The 20,193-nt window shown below is 31.3% G+C and overlaps 1 protein-coding gene across 1 annotated transcript in view; it reads right to left on the bottom strand.

The window, feature by feature from the left end:
- Positions 1 to 730: 730 nt before the first annotated feature.
- The window catches only part of LOC139490347 (neuropeptide SIFamide receptor-like), a 41,857-nt gene continuing 22,394 nt past the window's right edge, over positions 731 to 20,193 (bottom strand). The window contains exons 2-3 of the mRNA XM_071277164.1: positions 4,498 to 4,597; positions 731 to 1,656 (exon numbers count right to left, since the gene is read on the bottom strand). Of these exons, the coding sequence (XP_071133265.1) occupies positions 852 to 1,656; positions 4,498 to 4,597 (905 nt within the window). The 3' untranslated portion in view covers positions 731 to 851. The remainder of the gene's footprint in view (positions 1,657 to 4,497; positions 4,598 to 20,193) is intronic.

Raw genomic sequence — 20,193 nt, 5'->3', positions numbered from 1 at the left:
TAGAACGTTTGTGGAAAAGAAAATTCCTGATTGTCAGGAATAATCTAATTTTGATGTTTATTGCATTTAAATCTTTGGAAAATATATTAGACAAATAGGCAAAGAAAGTTGGTGATTTCAAATAATTTCCATCTTGTTGATATTCCGTTTATTCTACAACAGTATTTTTTCTAAGTGTATACCATTTGCCTAGTTGCCTAGAGAAAGAAAAAAATACTAACTGTAATATTCTTTTTAGCAGGTAATTAATATTAGAAAAAAATAAACTAATAAATTCCAAGGTGAGCGATACATCGTGTATATCGTCCTTCAGCCTGAAATTGATTGTGTGTTCTTTTTTTTCTTTATTGTTGTTGTAACTACTGCATATTTTGTCATTTCATTCGATTTTTGTCGTTTTCCCGTTCATTATCCGATTAAGAGGGGCTAGTTGTAAGACAGTGCATATTTAGATTTCTTTAAAAAAAATTAACTGTGCTAATTACAGAACAACTGGACAACTCGCAAAAATAAGACACTATAGTCGTAGACCTCAAGTGTACAAGAACAGTAAAGAACTATCGCAACGGTTTTCCTTTGTAATATACAAAAATTTCACAACACACATGTTTGAGTTTATAATCTAATTAATTACAAAACAATAAAAAATTCCATAAGGCATTACAAACTGAAAACATATTCATATACACAATATTTTAACTAAACAATATATACATATGGCATAAACATGAAACACATTAATCAGTCTTAATAGTAGGTAAGGTGTTATTACATACTACATCATTTTTAGAATGATCTATGTTCCGAATAATTACACCGATATGACAGGAAAGTAGAAGATAATCTTCCGTCTAGAAAGAAGAAAATGTATCTTCTCTTTCATCTTTCCTGAATGTAAGTGTCATTTGTCCATTTTCAAACTGCACAGACATAAATCTTGCGGGATTATATTGTCTCCTTGGTCGTTTTGAATCTCCATGTGATGTTGTTGACATATTCGTCAAACATCGTGAGGTTACAGTGTGGTGTTTTATACTACGGAGAGAGTTGTTATCACGACAATTGCGGCATTGTACCAATGTTTTAAAACCATGTCTGTACTTTCTACTGAAAAAGCAGTATATGATTGGATTGACACAACAGTTTGACAAACCTAACCATTGGCAAACAGGTATGATATATAAAGATATAAAGTTGATATATTCTACGTCTGTAGGAGGATGGAAGTACAGCTGAAAATATACTGCATACAATGGAAGACGTGAAAATGCAAACAGACTAACAATGATCGCAAACATTTTGATAACTTTCACTTTCGACTTATTGATTGTCGCAAAATTGTTTGCTATTCCTGGCGCACGTCGTGTCCACACTTTGTATACGATTGAAAAATAGCATACTATAATAAACGAAAGCGGAAGAGCATAACACATAATAAAAAGTCCGATTACGTAATAACTTCGCTGGAGGTCATAATCTGGCCAAATCTGATGACACATTGGTATTGTTTGTTGATCAAATTCTTCGTCAAACTTTTCATAGAAGAAAACAATAGGTAATGCGAGTACAACAGCCATCAACCATATAAACGATATCATGGCACGTGAAGTACAAGTGTTGATTTTAGATCTCCATGTATTGCAAATTGCAGAGTACCTAAAATACATAATTTAAAACTAGATATCCACAAAATATAATAACATTGCATGTACGGTTCCTTATATTACGTCATTTTGATTGGCTAAGAGCAATCTCTTGTCCTTTTGAAATTGATATTCGTTACACCATGAAATTTATCATTCATGATGACACGAGGTCAAACAATAAAGTGCACAGGTAAATTAGATAAAAACTTGATAGAAATCGTGTTTTCATGATCATAGCTAAAATATGTAATTATAAGTATTGAATGCTTCTTTTTGTAATTTCATAAAGTTTAACCGCGCTTCATACAAAATGTACCTCGGTCAACGCTTTGACACAACAATGAATTTACAAAAGAAACATTCAATTCTTAAACAAAGATCACTTATTCACGGTTTGAAAAATCTTAAACCTGACGACTATCCCGTTTAAAGAAGAGTCACTGGAGAATCAAAACCACTGTTTGGTTGAGTTATTCGGTTTAATCTTTTTATTCTCTCTATATATCATATTTATTATTGTTGTCGTATGTCCCTTTTTATGCCACGGCTTTGTCAGTTTTTTTGTTTCAGTGTTTTAATGTTACTTGCAATTGAGTACATTTCACCTTGTTCTTAAGTCAGCCATATTTCATTATTGCTTATTGTTGTCTATGTCAAAACAAATCTACTCTACCATGACAGTGATCTTTGTTAGTTTATAAATGGAAAAATACTTTTTAAGTTTTCCTTTACAATTAAAAATATCAAACTACATATAAGTTTTATCGACAAGTTGATTTTTTTCACTTGATGACCGTGCTGATATATGTCACGTTTTCAAGTTCATGTTATTAAAATAAAAATATGCATTGCAAGTTTTTATGATACTTTTATGTTCCCTTGTACAAATGAAGATATTAGTTTTATTGCAAGAAATATTTTATTCAGGTTTTTTTATTGCAATACAATAGATTTAATTATATTCAGACAAATATAGTTTTACTCAAACATAAAAATCAATCCCAAGACATTACATTCTTTAATTAAGATGATTTAGTTGCATACTAATTGTATCATTATTTTATTTCAGTTGTCGGAGAATCATACCACCTAAAGAATAGAAAATCTATGGAGTTAACAATACATATATTCATAAAAGCGTATTGGAGTCTATTATTTATCGCATTCATGAAAAGTATCAATCTCGTGTTAAAGCTGCTTGCAAATAGTGAATGAAAGATGTTTTACATTATAATTGATGTACTGTGGTTGTTTAATACGAGGAAATAAATGTACCAAAAAAGCGTGGGTAAATTCTTGGAAGTATAGGACCAAGGGCAAAGGACAAAAGTTAAAAATCTAGACAAACCTATAGCTATAACGTAATGATTCCAAATGGTTTTTAAAGGTTTTATTAATTAGAAAAAATAAATCACACCAACGAAAGACAACGATGCATATACTAATTAACAAATCATTCAATAGGAAATGGAACATAATCTGAAAACAACAACCGTAGAATTATTTATGGCTTTGATAATGTGCATATACGTGATTATGTAGCGAGTATATGTAGCAGCCAGTTGTAAAAGAGGGACGAAAGATACCAGAGAAACAATCAAACTCATTAAACTGACACCGGTATGGCTAAAAAGGAAAAAGACAAATAGACAAATGTACTCAAGAAACAACATAGAAAACTAAAGACTAAGCAACAAGAACCACACTTAAAAATGGGGGTGATCTTAGGTCCTCCGGAAGGGATTTATTACTTTTATACCGTTACATTTGATTATTAGTCGGACAACTGATTAAAAGACTAAAACATTACTTGATAGAAAATTATAAACTAGCCGTAGTTGAATAAATACATACAAAACGTAGTATTGTTCAGAGTTTTGGCTTGTATGAATTCAGTAACATTTTCAGCAGCTTTTCAGACATTTGGTGTTTTGTTAAGTTCCAAAAAATGAACTAAATATTCCACACGATCATGTTTCAGCAGGAGACACTAACTTAGTTAAGGCAACCGATTTTGCTAGTTTTGGAGTTCATGCGATTCCCGAAGTATTTTCTATTAATCTTGATTTGTTACTCGAATTGACTTATGCAAACAAACGATATTTATTGATGTTGGAAAATTTCTTACATTTACAACCACCAATCATTACAAGAATAACTGTTTGTGTAAAGCACACAGTGCAAAGTATCGAAAACAAAATGTATTTGTCCAACTGACTCTGTTCTATCGGACATGAAAAATGTGGGTCGAAAAGTGTACTTACGAAAAAAGTAAAATAACAAAAATACGAACTACGAAGAAAATTTAAAACGGAGAGTCCGTTTTCAAATAGTAAAATCAAAAGCTCAAACACATCAAACAAATGGATAACTACTGTCCTATTCTTCAAACATGAAAGCAAAGAAAAACAGGGTGTAGTGACTTACTAAGCCTAAAAGTTACCATACGCTTATTATTATTACTGTAAATATGCCGATTAAGTTTACATGTACCTCATTAACTCCTAGGAAAAGTTTGATGAAATAATGTATTGGACGAACGAACGGAAAGGATGAATGCACTACATGTTCTAATCCCATTGTTGGTGCAGTACAACTACTACGGTTGCAACTTTTTCATGCAAAATTTACCTTGTTTTTTTTCAATTTGTTTTCATTTTATTTCCCTATTTTTTGTAATACAAATTTCAATGACTAAACATGTTTAACTTTTAATGAAGGCTACTTTCAAATTTACATCACAAGCAATTGAGGAAGTAACTTCAGAACAGTTTTCTTTCGATATCCAATGCATTTATAATCAAATTTTCATTGAACCATAGAACAATATTTAAACCAATCAACAACTAACCTGTCAATTGCAATTGCTGCTAGGGTGTTGACCGAAGCACACACAGAAACATGATGAATATATGGCGTCGTTTTACAGGTAAAAGCTCCAAATCGCCAACCTAAAATATAACAATGAGTAAAAAGTTAGTGTACATGTTGCATCCAAACATACTTTAAACTAATAAAAATAAAAAATGTAAACCAGACCAATCCTTATTAATATATAAAGACCGCAAAGACTATAACACCTTTTTTAATAAGCGTTTCTTTCGATTTTTATTCCGTAGGTTGTCATCAATCTATCACGTTTAATAACAAGCTAAGGATGTTTAAATATAAATACTTGAAAAGCTGTAAACATATAAAAAAAATGTGTAATGATTGTCAATGAGACAACTCTCCACAAGACACCAAACTGACACAGAAATTAACAACTATAGGTCACCGTACGGCCTTCAACAATGAGCAAAGCCCAGATCTCATAGTCAGCTTTAAAAGGCCCCGAAATGACAATGCTAAACAATTGAAACGAGAAAACTAACGGCCTAATTTATGTACATGTTATCAAAAAGAACATTAAAGTAAAAAACATTCAAGGGAAACGTTTTAATTGATTAAGTAGAAATATATAAAAGCAAGCTTGTTTATTCATTGTAATAACGACTATAGACCCTGTAGTTTGAATCATGAAGGGGAACATAACAAGATTTTTATTGAGATCTAAAAGTAGATGAAAAACTTCTTGCGAAATTAGTTTGAAGGAAATAAACCAATTTCGACAATTGCTGGCACATTTAAATAATATTTCCCTGTTCACATTTACGAAAAGAACGCAATATCATTCCATGTCTAATTCTATCTGACAGCGTTTGCTATATACAGCGTCAAATTAAATAATTCCATTAACTTTGTTTTCGAAAATAGAAAGCATCGTATGACATTTGAATATATAATTTAAATATATGAAATGGCTCAAACAGTAAGTATGAGCAATGTTATCAACAATTTACTGGATTTTGTATTTATTTTTCATTCATTTTGAAAATTGATCAGAATTTTTGACTTACCAACAGCTATGGTTGGGATGCCAGATTTGTTTAGCCAACTTGAGTGAAATAAAATCTTTAGGGGTTGTAAATGTGCTATTTAATCAAAGTATTGAAACGTTTGTTTATTCAGTGAACATATTTGATTACAAGTTTTACTAGTGGGGTAATGTTTTGAACACAGCTGGACTCATCGACCATATTAAAAAAAATACTATAAAATTGAGAATTGAAATAATAAAAATTAAGTACAAAATTCGATCTTTCACTTTTTTATTGCAAATTCGTTCAATAATCTATTATTTATTTAAATGATTATTTCTCAAATGTTCGATATTTATAAAACAAGATGGTCATGTGTATATTTTATTGTGCTCATCGATCAGCCATTGAGAGAATATCAATGCATGATTCGTAATAAGTTAGGTACAAAGGTACAAATGTAGCAGTCGGTCCTGAACAATACAATTCACATTTTCTTAATTTGTGTATTACGTATCCCAATAGTAAATAAATAAAACCGTAGTAGTATACCGCTGTTTGAAATTCATAAATCCCACTGCTACGTCCGTGCTTGTTAATAAATTTGAAGCAATCAATAGGTTTATTCAAAGTTGATTTCATTAGTTTATCATCAAATTATTTCTTATGAGTTTCAAAACAAATAAGTATCATGGATACTTCAGTTCTGTCAATATAGTACTTTTAGTAGCTTTCAGACAATTGTTTTGTTCGTACAGGTAAATAATAAATCCTGAAATGTCTGAACATATTCAAAACAGATCTTAATTGGCTGAAAACGAATTGTCTGAAAAAATTGTAAACACAGGGAAATTAATAATCATTTCATGATGAAGCGTGCTTTTGTCGTGCATATGTCGTACGATAAATATACCGTTTAGTTATGCTTCCTCCATAGTTGTTCCCTATTTAGTATTTTTTCTAGATGGAATAAATGCGTAGAAAATCTCGCCCCGGATTTACTGATCAAGTATTTGTAAAAATCTATTTTTCATTACGTTCTATTTCCTCAAGATACTGAAGTAAAGGGACTTCAATATCGTGATCACATGATCATCAATTGACTTATGGTATATAAAAAAAAACTATGACAAGGATTGACATGACGTCCACATAATAATTTTTTTTCTAAAATGGCTAGCATATTTTACTGTGTTGATTTCTTTTTGTTCAAAAATACCCCCACCCCTATAAATATCATTGCCATTTGTATGTTAATGTAAATGATCCATTATACCATCACAACGATAAATGATGTACTTGAACAATCTGCAAGATATTATGTTGTAGAATAATTGTAGGACTTTAAACCTTTCAATGCTGTTTGTCCAAACATTTCGATGATTATTTTTAATTTATAGGGTTCTTGGATTGGTTTTGTTTATAATTTAAAAATATGAGAAGATGTGGTATGATTGCCAATGAGGCAACTCTTCACCATGGAGTTAATGACAAAGACGTTAAAAACTATAGTTCAACATTGTATTGAGTAAAAACCATACCGAGTTGTAAAAGGCATCGAAGTAATAACATGAACAAATGTTAAACATTTCAAACGGCTTGATTCATGTGGAAAAAAACATTGATCGAAATACAAATGAGTTTTTTTTCAAATAAGAAAGTAGAGACTTTAAGATATATGTGTAATTATCTTCATCTCTCACCAAGAGACTGAACGCAGAAAAGTGTCTAGTCTATGTCCAATACGTTGTATTATTTCTCTTAGATTCCAATCCCTTTATATGGTAAACATCGACTATTAGTTCAGAAAGATGATCGGAGTAGGTTTAGCATAGCCATAAAACATTAATAATTTGATACTGTTATGTCTTAGAACATGAGATGTTTTATACTGAAGACACACCTGAATTCTTAGAAGACCAAATTACAATATAATGAATACAAAATAATTGACAATCCAAACATATTTTGTCTATATGAAGATGCTCTTTGATAGTTCCGAGTGATCAAATTCCATATCTCTTGTACAGGAAACCCATTACGTGTTAAACGTGGTTTATTTGATGTGATTGAAAAATAAATAGATCTGGAAATGGCAATGATTATATGTTAACCGATTAATAGTCGACCAGTTTGATAATGGAACACTGTCAATTATTAGGTAATGCATCAACTTATCTTCACAAACAAATATATAGTTTTATCTTTTAGAGCACGACTCTGATCGTTTTAGATTATCAACAAAGAAAATATCAATGATGTCAATCTTTGGTAACCGATTTGTTTTTCTTTTATACATTTGCTTGCTGCTTTATTATTCTGAAACGCCGACAAAAAGACATGGCAAATTGAAGAATTCATCTAAACACTATCCTCAACTTGGGAAATGTTGATGTATTTTCAATGTTATTCTCTTTATAAGACCAATCTTGAAATGGATAGAGCATAGAAAAATAATATGTACATATATCATGTATATACAGATTATAAAGAAAATCAAATACAGCTACCTGTTCATTTTTAACAAACCGTATTAAGAAGTTTTGTCGTATATGATTTTAAGTATATGTATAAGTTAATAACTATTATGTTATGTCGTCATTTATATCTGTATTCAATGAAAATATTTAATATCTAAATTGAAAAAAGCATACGTAAATTCGGGTACTGAAGTCTCTAGGTGGTTATGCTGTTCTACTTTAAATTCCTGAACCCGTCAATAAGTAAATAAACATTTTAATTTAATGAAATTGTTATGGACAGATGGTACAATGATTTTTTCATAAATAAAGAACACGTGCCAATTTTCTTAAAAATACTGACAATTAATTCATGGATTGAAATTCAATTAGGCCTTTCATTTATGATTAGAAATGTCAAGTTGTTGCTATTTTCGGGAGGTAAATTATCTTTCTAATAATAAGAAATTTCTAAATTTTATAACAATATGAATTAATGCCACCTTTTGTCGATGTCTTAAATGGTTTCATTGTCTCAACTATTGCTTTAGTTTTAAGTCGGTTCATAACATATTTTGTGCAACTGCATGATAAATTCTCGTTAATTAATCATATATTTCAACTTTCAAAGTCAATAAATTTAGAAGAATAATAGATCGATTGTCTGCTTTTTCAGTAATACATAAATTACTTTTGGAGTGTCAAGAACTCGTTGGAAGTACTTGATAAATTGCATGCTTATATTGGTGATTTTCAATCTGTTCAAAGTTTAGATTTTCTACCCTGTATACCGCATTGCCTCACATTCTCATTAAGAAAAAATTCACACACCTAATTAAATGGTCATTTAAAAAGTCAGAATGTGAGTATATATGTTCAAACTCTTTTAGGTCATTTTTTAGTAGCGATAAACAAAAAAACTATGTCAATTGGACATGCTTTAATACTATATATGCCCTTGAATTTTTACTAAATAACATTTTTGTTCGCTTTGGGGATTCGGTATATCGTCAGATTATCGGGATTCCGATGGGGACTAACTGTGCACCACTTATTGCGGACCTGTTTTTGTATTGCTATGAGTTACAATTTATGACAAAAATAAGCAACGCCCCATCGAAACAACATCTGATAAACAAATTTAATAACCCTTTTAGATATTTGGATGATATTTTGGCTCTCAATAATGACGACTTCAGTATGTATATTGAAGAAATTTATCCTGTTGAACTTACTTTAAATAAAGCTAATATTAACAATGACCACTGCCCTTTCCTCGATCTTGATATCTATATCACTAATGGAAAGCTGAATACTAAAATTTATGATAAAAGAGATGATTTTTCATTTCCTATCGTTAATTATCCATTTTTAGATGGTGACGTTCCCTTGTCACCATCTTACGGTGTTTACATATCTCAACTTGTACGATTCGCTCGTGTATGTAACAATGTTTTAGATTTTAACGAGAGAAATTTATGTATTACTGAAAAATTATTACACCAGGGTTTTCGATATCACAAACTAGTCAAAACATTTACTAAATTTTATCATCGGTATAAGGACTTCATTCGTAAATATAGCTCAACATGCAGACTTCTTATACGTTCAGGTATTTCATATCCAATTTGTTATGGAAATATTCTTTATAAAGCACAAAGGTGTCAGTATTCACCTCAAAAACTAACAAAACCTTTGAATAGACTTATTAAGAAGGGATATAGTTACGATACTGTTGTCAGGTCATTAAAGATTGCATATTTTGGCGTTAATATTGATTCACTTATAGGGTCTTTGCATCGGAACTAAACACACTTATTCAAAAACCAGTTGTTGGCATGACACGGGTTATGTTCTTTTCATATATGTTATGATGGTATGATACTAAACCCCTAACGGGAAGGATTGTGCCTGATGTTCATATGATGAAATCATAATCTTTCAGTCAGTTTAATTGAAGTCTGGAGCTGGCATGTCAGTTAACTGCTAGTAGTCTGTTGTTATTTATGTATTATTGTCATTTTGTTTATTTTCTTTGGTTACATCTTCTGACATCAGACTCGGACTTCTCTTGAACTGAATGTTAATGTGCGTATTGTTATGCGTTTACTTTTATACATTGGCTAGAGGTATAGGGGGGAGTTGAGATCTCACATGTTTAACCCCGCTGCATTTTTGCGCCTGTCCCAAGTCAGGAGCCTCTTGCCTTTGTTAGTCTTGCATTATTTTAATTTTAGTTTCTTGTGTACAATTTGGAAATTAGTATGGCGTTCATTATCACTGAACTAGTATATATTTGTTTAGGGGCCAGTTGAATGACGCCTCCGGATGCGGGAATTTCTCGCTACATTGAAGACCTGTTGGTGACCTTCTGCTGTTGTTTTTTTCTATGGTCGGGTTGTTGTCTCTTTGGCACATTCCCCATTTCCATTCTCAATTGTATTTAAAGACATGATAAACGTTAATGCTGAAGACAATTAACCGTATTACTTTAAAAAATGATTTTTCAACATACATAATAGCACGAGTACAATGTACCTGTGTATTTTAAAGCTGTATCCCGATAGAGTCAGCTGAAGGTATTAATGTCTTGTTTTGTTTTGTCGTTTGAATAAAAATAGGTATCACATGAGCTACACACATACACTATGAACTGACTTTGAATTTATAAGGAATAAAAAAAAAAATACTGTTATTCTTTTGCATATTCTAATTGTAGGTCAATGTATTGTACTTAATCCTTGGTTTATTTCATAATTTAACACAAGTGATTATAATTATTACTGGTCTTTCTCGTACTTCAAGGTATCTTTTGAAAGGCATAACAGTAACTCTCAAAGTGTTTATTTGTGAATGCTTTTATATGCACTTCAGATTACAACATGCAACCAAACAGTAGAATATCCTGATATCCAGCGACATCACAAATGTCCATTCTGGAACTTATTATTAAGAATGAAAATATACTGAGCAAGATGAAGAGAAATTAACACGAAGCAATAAAAAAACATAAATTTGAAGAAAAAAAAAACAATATATAACAAATCTAAAATTGAAAAACGACAAAAACACAAACATATTAAAATGTATACAAAAACTTAAGATAATCGGAAGTGAAAAAGAGTGCAGCAGAAGGATAAGAAAGCAATTCCTTATCGAAGGAGACGTTCATCAATAACTAAATATATATTTTATATACTGTAAATTCAGAAATTATTGCGTGCATTTATTATTGCGATTTTGTCATTTTACACTTGAATGCGATTTTAATTTTTACGATTTTGAGAAAAAGTCATGCTTAATTCAGTTAAAATATTACAAAATGCGAGTTTTAATTATTGCGTTTACAACTCAGTCGCATTATTCGCAATAATAAAAACCTCGCAATAATTTCTGAATTTACAGTAATAAATATCCTTTTCGTTGAGATGAATATTAGTTATGCTCATGGATTACCGAACACACTCAACATGCTCAAATTATTAATCAAAACCTGGCAAATGTTTGATGGGTTAAAAAGCATTTGAGCTATATACTTCATCATACGCATGTCAATTTGTTTTCTGTCTTTTGAAGATTAATGGACTTCTAAATGAAAGGGAAATGTTAAAATGTTATTACAACTATGATTTTATTAATGATTTTTTAAATGGTTAAAATTATCATCTTCCGTTATTGGCAGAAAACTCAAGTGTAATAAAGTGTTTCCGATAGAGATGCTTTATTGTCAATAAACTATTCACTCAGTTTTGTACGCCAGTTTATAACATATTGTTGTTTAGAAATCTTTCTATCGAGTGCAAATTTATAAACTGTGCGAGGTCAAATGTTCAATTATTTACTTTTACTACACGACACGTACGTGTCACCATAGTGTATCCAAAATTATAATTTAAATTTTTATTTGTGATCATACGATCTTCGCTGAAGATATATTCCGATAAAGTCATCAGAAGATATTGAATTACATGTTTCGTTCAATTGTCCAAATAATAACAAAAATCAACAGTTATTTACGATGTTTACACTCATGAATACACAAACCACGAGACAATAATCCAGAAATGGCACGAATTACATAGTTCATATATCAATCGGCTTTAAAAGTCAAAAGGAAAAGAAAAAATGTAAAACCCTGTTGATATTTTCTATGCTAAAATTCAACTTAACGTAAGTCAGAGGTTTCGTTTGTCGAGTGGTTCTTAGTAGTCGACTAAGTGTATCACTTGCCTGTCTAGTACTCGATTTGTTGTGCGAGAGTATTCGGAAACAAGTTGCAATCCTTGCTTTCAACATGTTCAACGTGATTATTCGAAAACGCATTACTATTGCAATAATGTATCAAAATACAACACAGAAAAAATAAGATTGTGCATATCAAAGCCCACCCAATCTTATTCTAAAAGGACTGCTTCATACCTTAATTGTCCCCGAAAAATTGATACAGATGGACGACTTCATACTTAAATCTATTATAAACAGGACGTTTTCAACTTTTGAATTATCTATTTTCCACTTCCCGGCAGTAATATACTCCCTGCCTCATCGTATAGTTTTTACAAATCTCAGTTAATACGTAATGTCCATTTGGGTTCACACTAAATATACTTCATATACAGGATTTTTGCTTGTTATGCAGAAAGTGCTCTAGTAGAGTAATGCTTAGGAAAGATTAAAATGACGAATTGGTTGATCTATACGATGTGCATGTGTCAAAATAAACTAACGACATGTACACCGCGTCGTTGATTTGTGGTTTACCATCGTCTGTTTTGCTAAGTAGCAACCGTTACCGATTCCGGGCTTTGACCGTTTTGCAGATTATAAATTCTCATTACTTTAAACATATTTTATTTTAAAATCATGTACATGACATTTACATATAAATACAGTAATACATACATACATTTGTACAAAGGGATTCGGAAACATTGCTATTAGACGTGTCTCGGTATTTATATAAACAGGATTTATGTGTTTAGTCTTGTTTTGGTATGATTAGATATTGTGATATGTCTTACCGTTTTTAGTTGGTGTGATATCTATATTTTTTATATAAATATAGGGTTACAGATAATTCATCAGCTAGATCATTTATATCAACTATATACACTAGATTAAATTGTTTTTACAGAGTGCTTTTCAATAAAAGCGGACACGGTTAGAAAAATACAAACAATTACACCCTAAAAACACAATTCTATATTGATATTCTTGTAATGGTTAGGAAATATTCAATCCCAGTATCATGATATAGTTTTTTTTTAATTAACCTGTGATAAAATATACGTCACACAAAATAAAATACAGGAATGGTGTTGATACATTCGTGTGACGCATACATGTAGTTCACAATTCTATTGTGGTCTACGGGTGTACAGTCGTAGATTCATTGAAGGTTCCCTTTGTTATTCTGTGGTTTACATGTTGTAATGTTTTATTATACAATTCCTGTCACGTAATGTTGTCATTGTAGCGGTATTTTTACCATGGCAATATAAAATGGAGGTTTTGCTTGCGCAAAACCAGGACCAGCCCGCATTTTTTCTTAGAATGTGCTGTTTTAAGTCAAGATTATACCAGTTGTTATCAAAAAGTCTGTTTTTTATTTTATTGGCGTTCGTTTTGTTGCAATTCGGTGTTTCTGTTATTCTGTTGGTTTTCTCCTGATAAGTGTCGCTCAGTTATGGTTGGTGGCTCGGATTTGTTTTTCGCTGAATAAAAGCGATAAATAACAGTTGCCTTTATTTAGAATGATATCATTGCAAATCTTATACAATCACATAACCTATTATTGTATCATAGCTTTTGAAGGAAAAACGATACCAATGTTAAATGTATGAAAGTTCAAGAGATGATCCTTTCCCTACAAATTAAATGTGCATTTTTCTCTAAAACAAACACGCGGATCCAAGATGTTGTTATTTGTTCCTTTATTTATGAACATATTACTTGTTAACATAAACTTTAGAACTGAAAGGCCGAATTTGTTAAGGAGACAAAAAAGAGTCTTTTAACATGCTTTTTTTGTAACAGAAAAGCGAACATCCTTGACGATAATATATGATGGAACTGGTATTATGTCGGTTCACATGCACTTGTGAAAATGTAGACCTTAGTTTATGTCTTTATGCATTTCATACATTTGTAAGTTTCCAAAGTGTAGAGATTCTCGTGATTTGGAACGCGTGCTTATCAATTAACAATTGATATTCTTATGGAACCTAACTGTGCTCCTTCTCTTACCGACTTGTAAATATATTCATATGAGATAGATTGTCATGCAATTTTTTTCTCAACATCGAGGTTAAAACTTTGATAACAACTGCAGTCTTTGTGAAAATGACTTTGGTCTTTCTATATCAAATATGTTCTTATCTGTGTAACACTCTAGTTTAAATAACATTTACCGGATTTTAAATGAAAATAAGGCAAAAATAATGAAAAATAGCAAATGTCTAACCAACATCTCCTTTTATTCATATAAAAGAAATAAGACTGTTTTACAATGAAAAGGATCACGAATAATTACTAAAGAACATCATTGTATCTCTTAGTTTTCCGGAAGCTGCTTAATTTCAATGCTATACGAGAAAGCTAATTTCTCAGAAAGATGGTGTCAATTCCTTAGGGCTGTGGCAGAGACAAAAACTGATGAGCTAATTAACCTTTATCAGAAAATGGGGCAATCAGATGGTGTGTTTTTTAAAAGAATTCCTTAGTTATTAGTTTTTTTTCAAATTAAAACTGCATGCAGAGAGGTCCTACACAAGGAAGTAATTTGAGAAATTATATAAACGCTACAAATGGAAATGAATTGGACTTCTAGATTTTTTTATATCACGTAATATTGAAATAATGTCATGCTGTTTTATGCAGATGTTCTCACACGTTTCCTTTTTCGCATTTTGTCAGCAGTTTTATCAATAACTTTTTCTATTTCTTTGAATTAACAGTAGTCTGGTAGTCTTAAACATTAAAGTAACATTGCCGACATTTAACCCATCGATATTTGCGTTTTGAATAGAATTGTCATAAAGAAAAGTCATCTTGACTAAATTGTAAATCTATCTGTTAGGAAAATCAACTTATTACCTAGATTTATGTATAGAGACAATGAATATAAAGTAAGAAAGAGGTTTATTGTTTTCATTTGTGTAACCCTAAGTGATAAAAATCACTGACCAGAAGAAAACAATCTTAGCAGTAAGTATTTTCCAATAACATTGAATAATGTTGCCGTCTGTATTGTCTATCATTTAAATAAAATTATATTATACCATCTATAAAATTCAATGAATTCAATTGGTTCTTTGATATCTCCCCGACCACGTTCTGACCAACTGTATTTAACACACGGCGCTTACATGAGTTATCGTCCTGGACATAACTGATAGTTGGTATGATATGACAATTAATCCGGTCGTCAGTTACTTTCCTGGTATATATGTGGTCAGTAAACTCAGCTACCCCCTCTCCTCTTGTAGAATTCCCTGACCGCTTGAATTCCAAAATGTAATTTACTGACCGCCTCAGTTACAATTTGTAATGTACTGACATCCTCCACAAAGTTCTCTTGTTGTAACAAAGCATCAATATACGTAGTTATTAAAGCTACCAGGCTTATAATTTGATACACCAGACGCGCGTTACGTCTACAAAAGACTCATCAGTGATGCTCAGATCAAAATAATTAGAAGTCCTCACAAGTAAAAAATTGAAGAGCAAATAATCGATAACAATGTCCTAGTTTCATAGTTTAAAAAGGATAACTGTTTATGCAGGTGTTCATTTATCACGGAATGAAACTTTTAAGGGCACCTTCAAGATTATGACTTTTTATTTATTACCACATGCACCATTTAAAAAAATGTTTACAACTGTGCGGTGTCAATTTATCATCATTTTACCGGAAATTGAATAATAGTGCTATCAGACAGAAAACTATTAAGAATATACAGTAACTGTTAAAATATCGTGACAACTAATGTACAAGAAACAAGAAAATTATAAATGTCATGAAGGATGTCACCAGATAGTAATAAAACTAAATTTTAGCAACGGTCTTGACCAATCTTACAGTATATTCGACATAAACTATTCTAAGAAAGACAGCTTTATACTTAAGACAGCTGTTTTTTTTAACATTTTTACCTATTACCGACCAAGAAATGTCTAAAGAGAACAAATCGTCATCCGAAATTCAGATTTTATTATCAAGAAATATAATCCACATTACAATGTACTGAATATTGCATTTTCGGTCAACAAGTTATGAGTCATGCAAGCAATGTTGTCTGTGTGACTAAACACGCAACTGCGTACGGTTCCAACGAGAACTTAAAACGTGTTCAAATATCGTATGTGTACAGACACAATGCTTTATGTATATTAAGATCTTACTTTTCAAGATTTGTAATTGGTCTATTGGATAGCCATATTTTTGTTCTTTATTAAATTCCTGTTTCATTGATATCACTGCAAATCCAAATCGAAAAACTGCGAAATAATGAAAATAAGAAATAAAAATAAAACTGTGTAAGTCTTTTTGAATTTTGTTCTGCCTTTTTATTTAAACAAATGTTAACATTCAAATTTAGATACTATTTTGAACATTTGATTCAAAACTTTTAAAATGTCTATTCAGATTAGTTGTGACGGAACGTCAGATATTGCTACCATTAAGTGTAATAGAAAAATGACGTTAAATTGGAAATGGGCTTTGTCTAATTCTTCCTACTTTCCTTTTTGGGTAAATGCAAAGTATAACACACAGGTATAAATGCCATGATAATCCAATCCAATATGATTTTATAATTAGCATAGGATATTCAATTTTACTGCTGGTAATTATGTGTTTTTGGAGGAATGTTGCTTTATTATATATTCAACCAATGTAGGATTTTATTCAAGCAGTGATATACAATAGCTTATACTTATGATACTGAAGTTTTCTTACTTTTTGATCGTCTTATAGATGTGTATTTTTGTAATGTGTGACTCATTTCGTTTTGTTGAAAGCAGGACATTTATATTTAGTGGAGGAAGGAACACGCGAATGCAGTTCATGCCGTCCCTAGCATATTACGCTTACGCTTGTGGCGACGTCAAATTATGATAACGGACAAACTTGCAAGACATTTCCATTAATCCGTATTTTTATAGATAAAACTGTAATCTTAATGCTATTTGGTGTACCAACTTCAACTTAAAAAGTACTTTCCATTGGTGTAGTCATCAAAGCCGAAAAATAATCTTCACGAAATCAAATCTATGTTTTTTGGGCCGTAAAAGTTTTGTGAAGGCATGAAAGTTTAACTCGGACATTTCTGCAAGACATTGCAAATCTATTGTTTTGAATTGAATATGTAGCTCAATTTATTTTTCAATTCGAATTGTGGAAGCTAACACTTAGTACAAAACGATGATCGTGCTTACAATTTAATGAATTATGTGTCAAAATTTTATTTTTGAACTGAAATGTTTCAAGTTTTTAAATTAAATTTCCGATGGGACGTTTCCGTACATCATATTCTTTTGAAAATATGTATGCATATTTTAAATGGAGACAGCCATTTTAACCAAAACTGAAATATATCACGTCATAGAATGTTCATGCTAAGTTTCGAAGAGTTGCGTGAACATTTCGCGAATTGTTCGAGTTTTATGTTTTAAGTTTGTTACATGGGACAATGCTAAGTAAACGTTTTTCGGATAATCTGTGTCTTCCTAAGCCTATGAATATTATATTTTTTTTCTTTCTCTATCATAATGTGAAAAATTAAGAATCAATCTTTATGTTCATGTATAGTTTGAAATATTTATTTCAGCATTTCTATAAAAAATTTTCCCGTCAAATATTTACTTAACGCTATTTTTTGTTGTAGTAGCAATATCTAACGTTGCGTCTGTATCATTAAATACTCTTCCATTTTTCATACACCCCTTAGATGGTGTAAACTTCCCAAAAACGGTATGGTGTAATGGTGTATGGTGAATGTAGTAATGGTGTTAGTGGGGAGTTTACACTCCAAAAACTGTATCTGTATTGCCCAATATAATACTTTTATTGATCGAACATTCAAAATAGGTAAGTAATATACAATCTTACACGTATTACACACATAAGTGTGTGGTAATTCAAAGGCGATTAATTTCAAGAAAATTGTGAATCTTAAAAAATATAAACTTATAAATCCGTATCAAGCATTTTGATTTTATATTTCATAAACGTTTTGGCCATTATATTGACATGTTTATTTGACAATTTTTTTCCGGAGTCATCATGTTTTTATTTTTCATCTTTGACATATAAACGCTCTGAGACCTGTTTTTGTTTTCTTTTTAAAGCCTGATCTTCTACCAGTAAAACCATAAGAAAATAAAAGTAAACACATTTGCATTGAAGGTGCTATAATCATGCGGTTATCTACGAATGTTAATTAAAATTTGGATGATAAGAAAATGTGAATGCCAAAGCATTTATTTGTTGTCTACTTTTGAAAATAAGGGAATGTATCAAATGCTGCAGTGTGTCGTTTTGCTACGGTATATCAATCTCGTTTATCTTTAATTGTGCACATTTGCACGCGATAATGTTAGAATTGAGCAATTTGATAAATAACTTTACAGTTTAGATAATACAAAGTCGAAATCAGATATTCGGTGTGACGTCTTTGTAGTTCTTAATTTAACATTGATTTTACCAGGTTGCACCAATGGTTTTAAATCAAAGATTTTTAATTGAACAGTTACGTCCTAAATCAGTACTTAATTAACTATCTGTAGAGTGATTTTGTAAAAAGAGGTGCAATTGGATTCTAAAGTCTCAATTAAATAAGTTTACATTTTTGTACAATGATATAACACTCACGATTTGATTCCTTTAAAAAAATAAGAATCCAGAAATTAATGTGACTTCTGCAAGAAATAAATGTCAGACCACGAAACAAATGTCAGACCACGAAAGGAATAAAGTTTCCCTTTTATTCATGTGATTTCTACACATCTTACTTACAGGAAGCTTACTGTACCATAAAAATATAAATTCACGCAAAATAATGACCAACACTGATGCATTGCTTGTTGTTCAATTTAATATCAGGTGATAAACCTTCGGATCAAGTATAGAATACGTGGTTGTAGTACCATCGGACTTATATTTAAGTCAAATGAAGTAAATCGGTTCCTATACAAATTACATAATTGTAGTACCATAGGACTTATATTTAAGTCAAATGAAGTAAATCGGTTTTTATACAAGTTAAATTATTTTCCAGGTTTATTATTTGAAGATTGTAGTTATGTTTAATCGCCATATTAAGTTGGGATCGTCAGTTCGACAGGCCGACAGGTCGACAGGTTGACAGGTTGACAGGCCGAAAGGTCGACAGGTCGATAGGTCGATAGGTCGACAGCGACATGTCAACAATTAGCTTGATTGACAGTCCGACATGTCGAAAATGTAGCTATTTCTTTTTTTATAATTGTTAAAAGTTTAGGCAAACGGTTCTACAGATAAAAAAAACATAAGCATCAACACATCCAATAACAGTATAAGCTATTTATAGTTTTTCATCTAATATATAAAAGAAGTGATTGTATATTTTGTTTGAGAGGAAAAATTAAATTTCAACAAAGCAAAACTCGTCAATTACTTTTTCTTTAAGTTTACAGTGGCGCTTTTTAATCCATTTTAGTTCACCTTTTATTGGCCGTTTCACTTTTTTTCATTAAAGATTGCAATGTCCTTTAAAAATTTATGGAAAACGTCTCCATTTGAAAACCCGTATCTGTATCTGTAGCAAAATTCATTTAATATGTCACCGATTCTTTCATGTCTCACTCCTTTCATTGATTTGACTTCCCCCTACACAACATCATGACTTAATTACAAATAATCTATGGATAACATGAAACATCTGCTGACCTGTCGACCTGTCGTCCTGCTGACCTGTCGACCTGTCGACTTGCTGACCTGTCGACCTGCTGACATGTCGACCTGTTGACCTGCTGATCTGTCGACCTGCTGACCTGTCGACCTGCTGACCTGTCGACCTGTAGACCTGCTGACCTGTCGACCCGTCGACCTGCTGACCTGTCGCCCTGCTAACCTGTCGACCTGTCGACCTGCTGACCTGTCAACCTGCTGACCTGTCGACTTGCTGACTATTTAACTGAGTACCAAACCTTTCCTCTACACAACATCCTGACTTAATGACTAATAAT

Source organism: Mytilus edulis, chromosome 9, assembly GCF_963676685.1.
Source record: "Mytilus edulis chromosome 9, xbMytEdul2.2, whole genome shotgun sequence".
In the NCBI taxonomy this organism is placed as follows: domain Eukaryota; kingdom Metazoa; phylum Mollusca; class Bivalvia; order Mytilida; family Mytilidae; genus Mytilus; species Mytilus edulis.
Note: the sequence above shows the minus strand (reverse complement) of the source record. Positions and strands in the feature narration are given on the sequence as shown.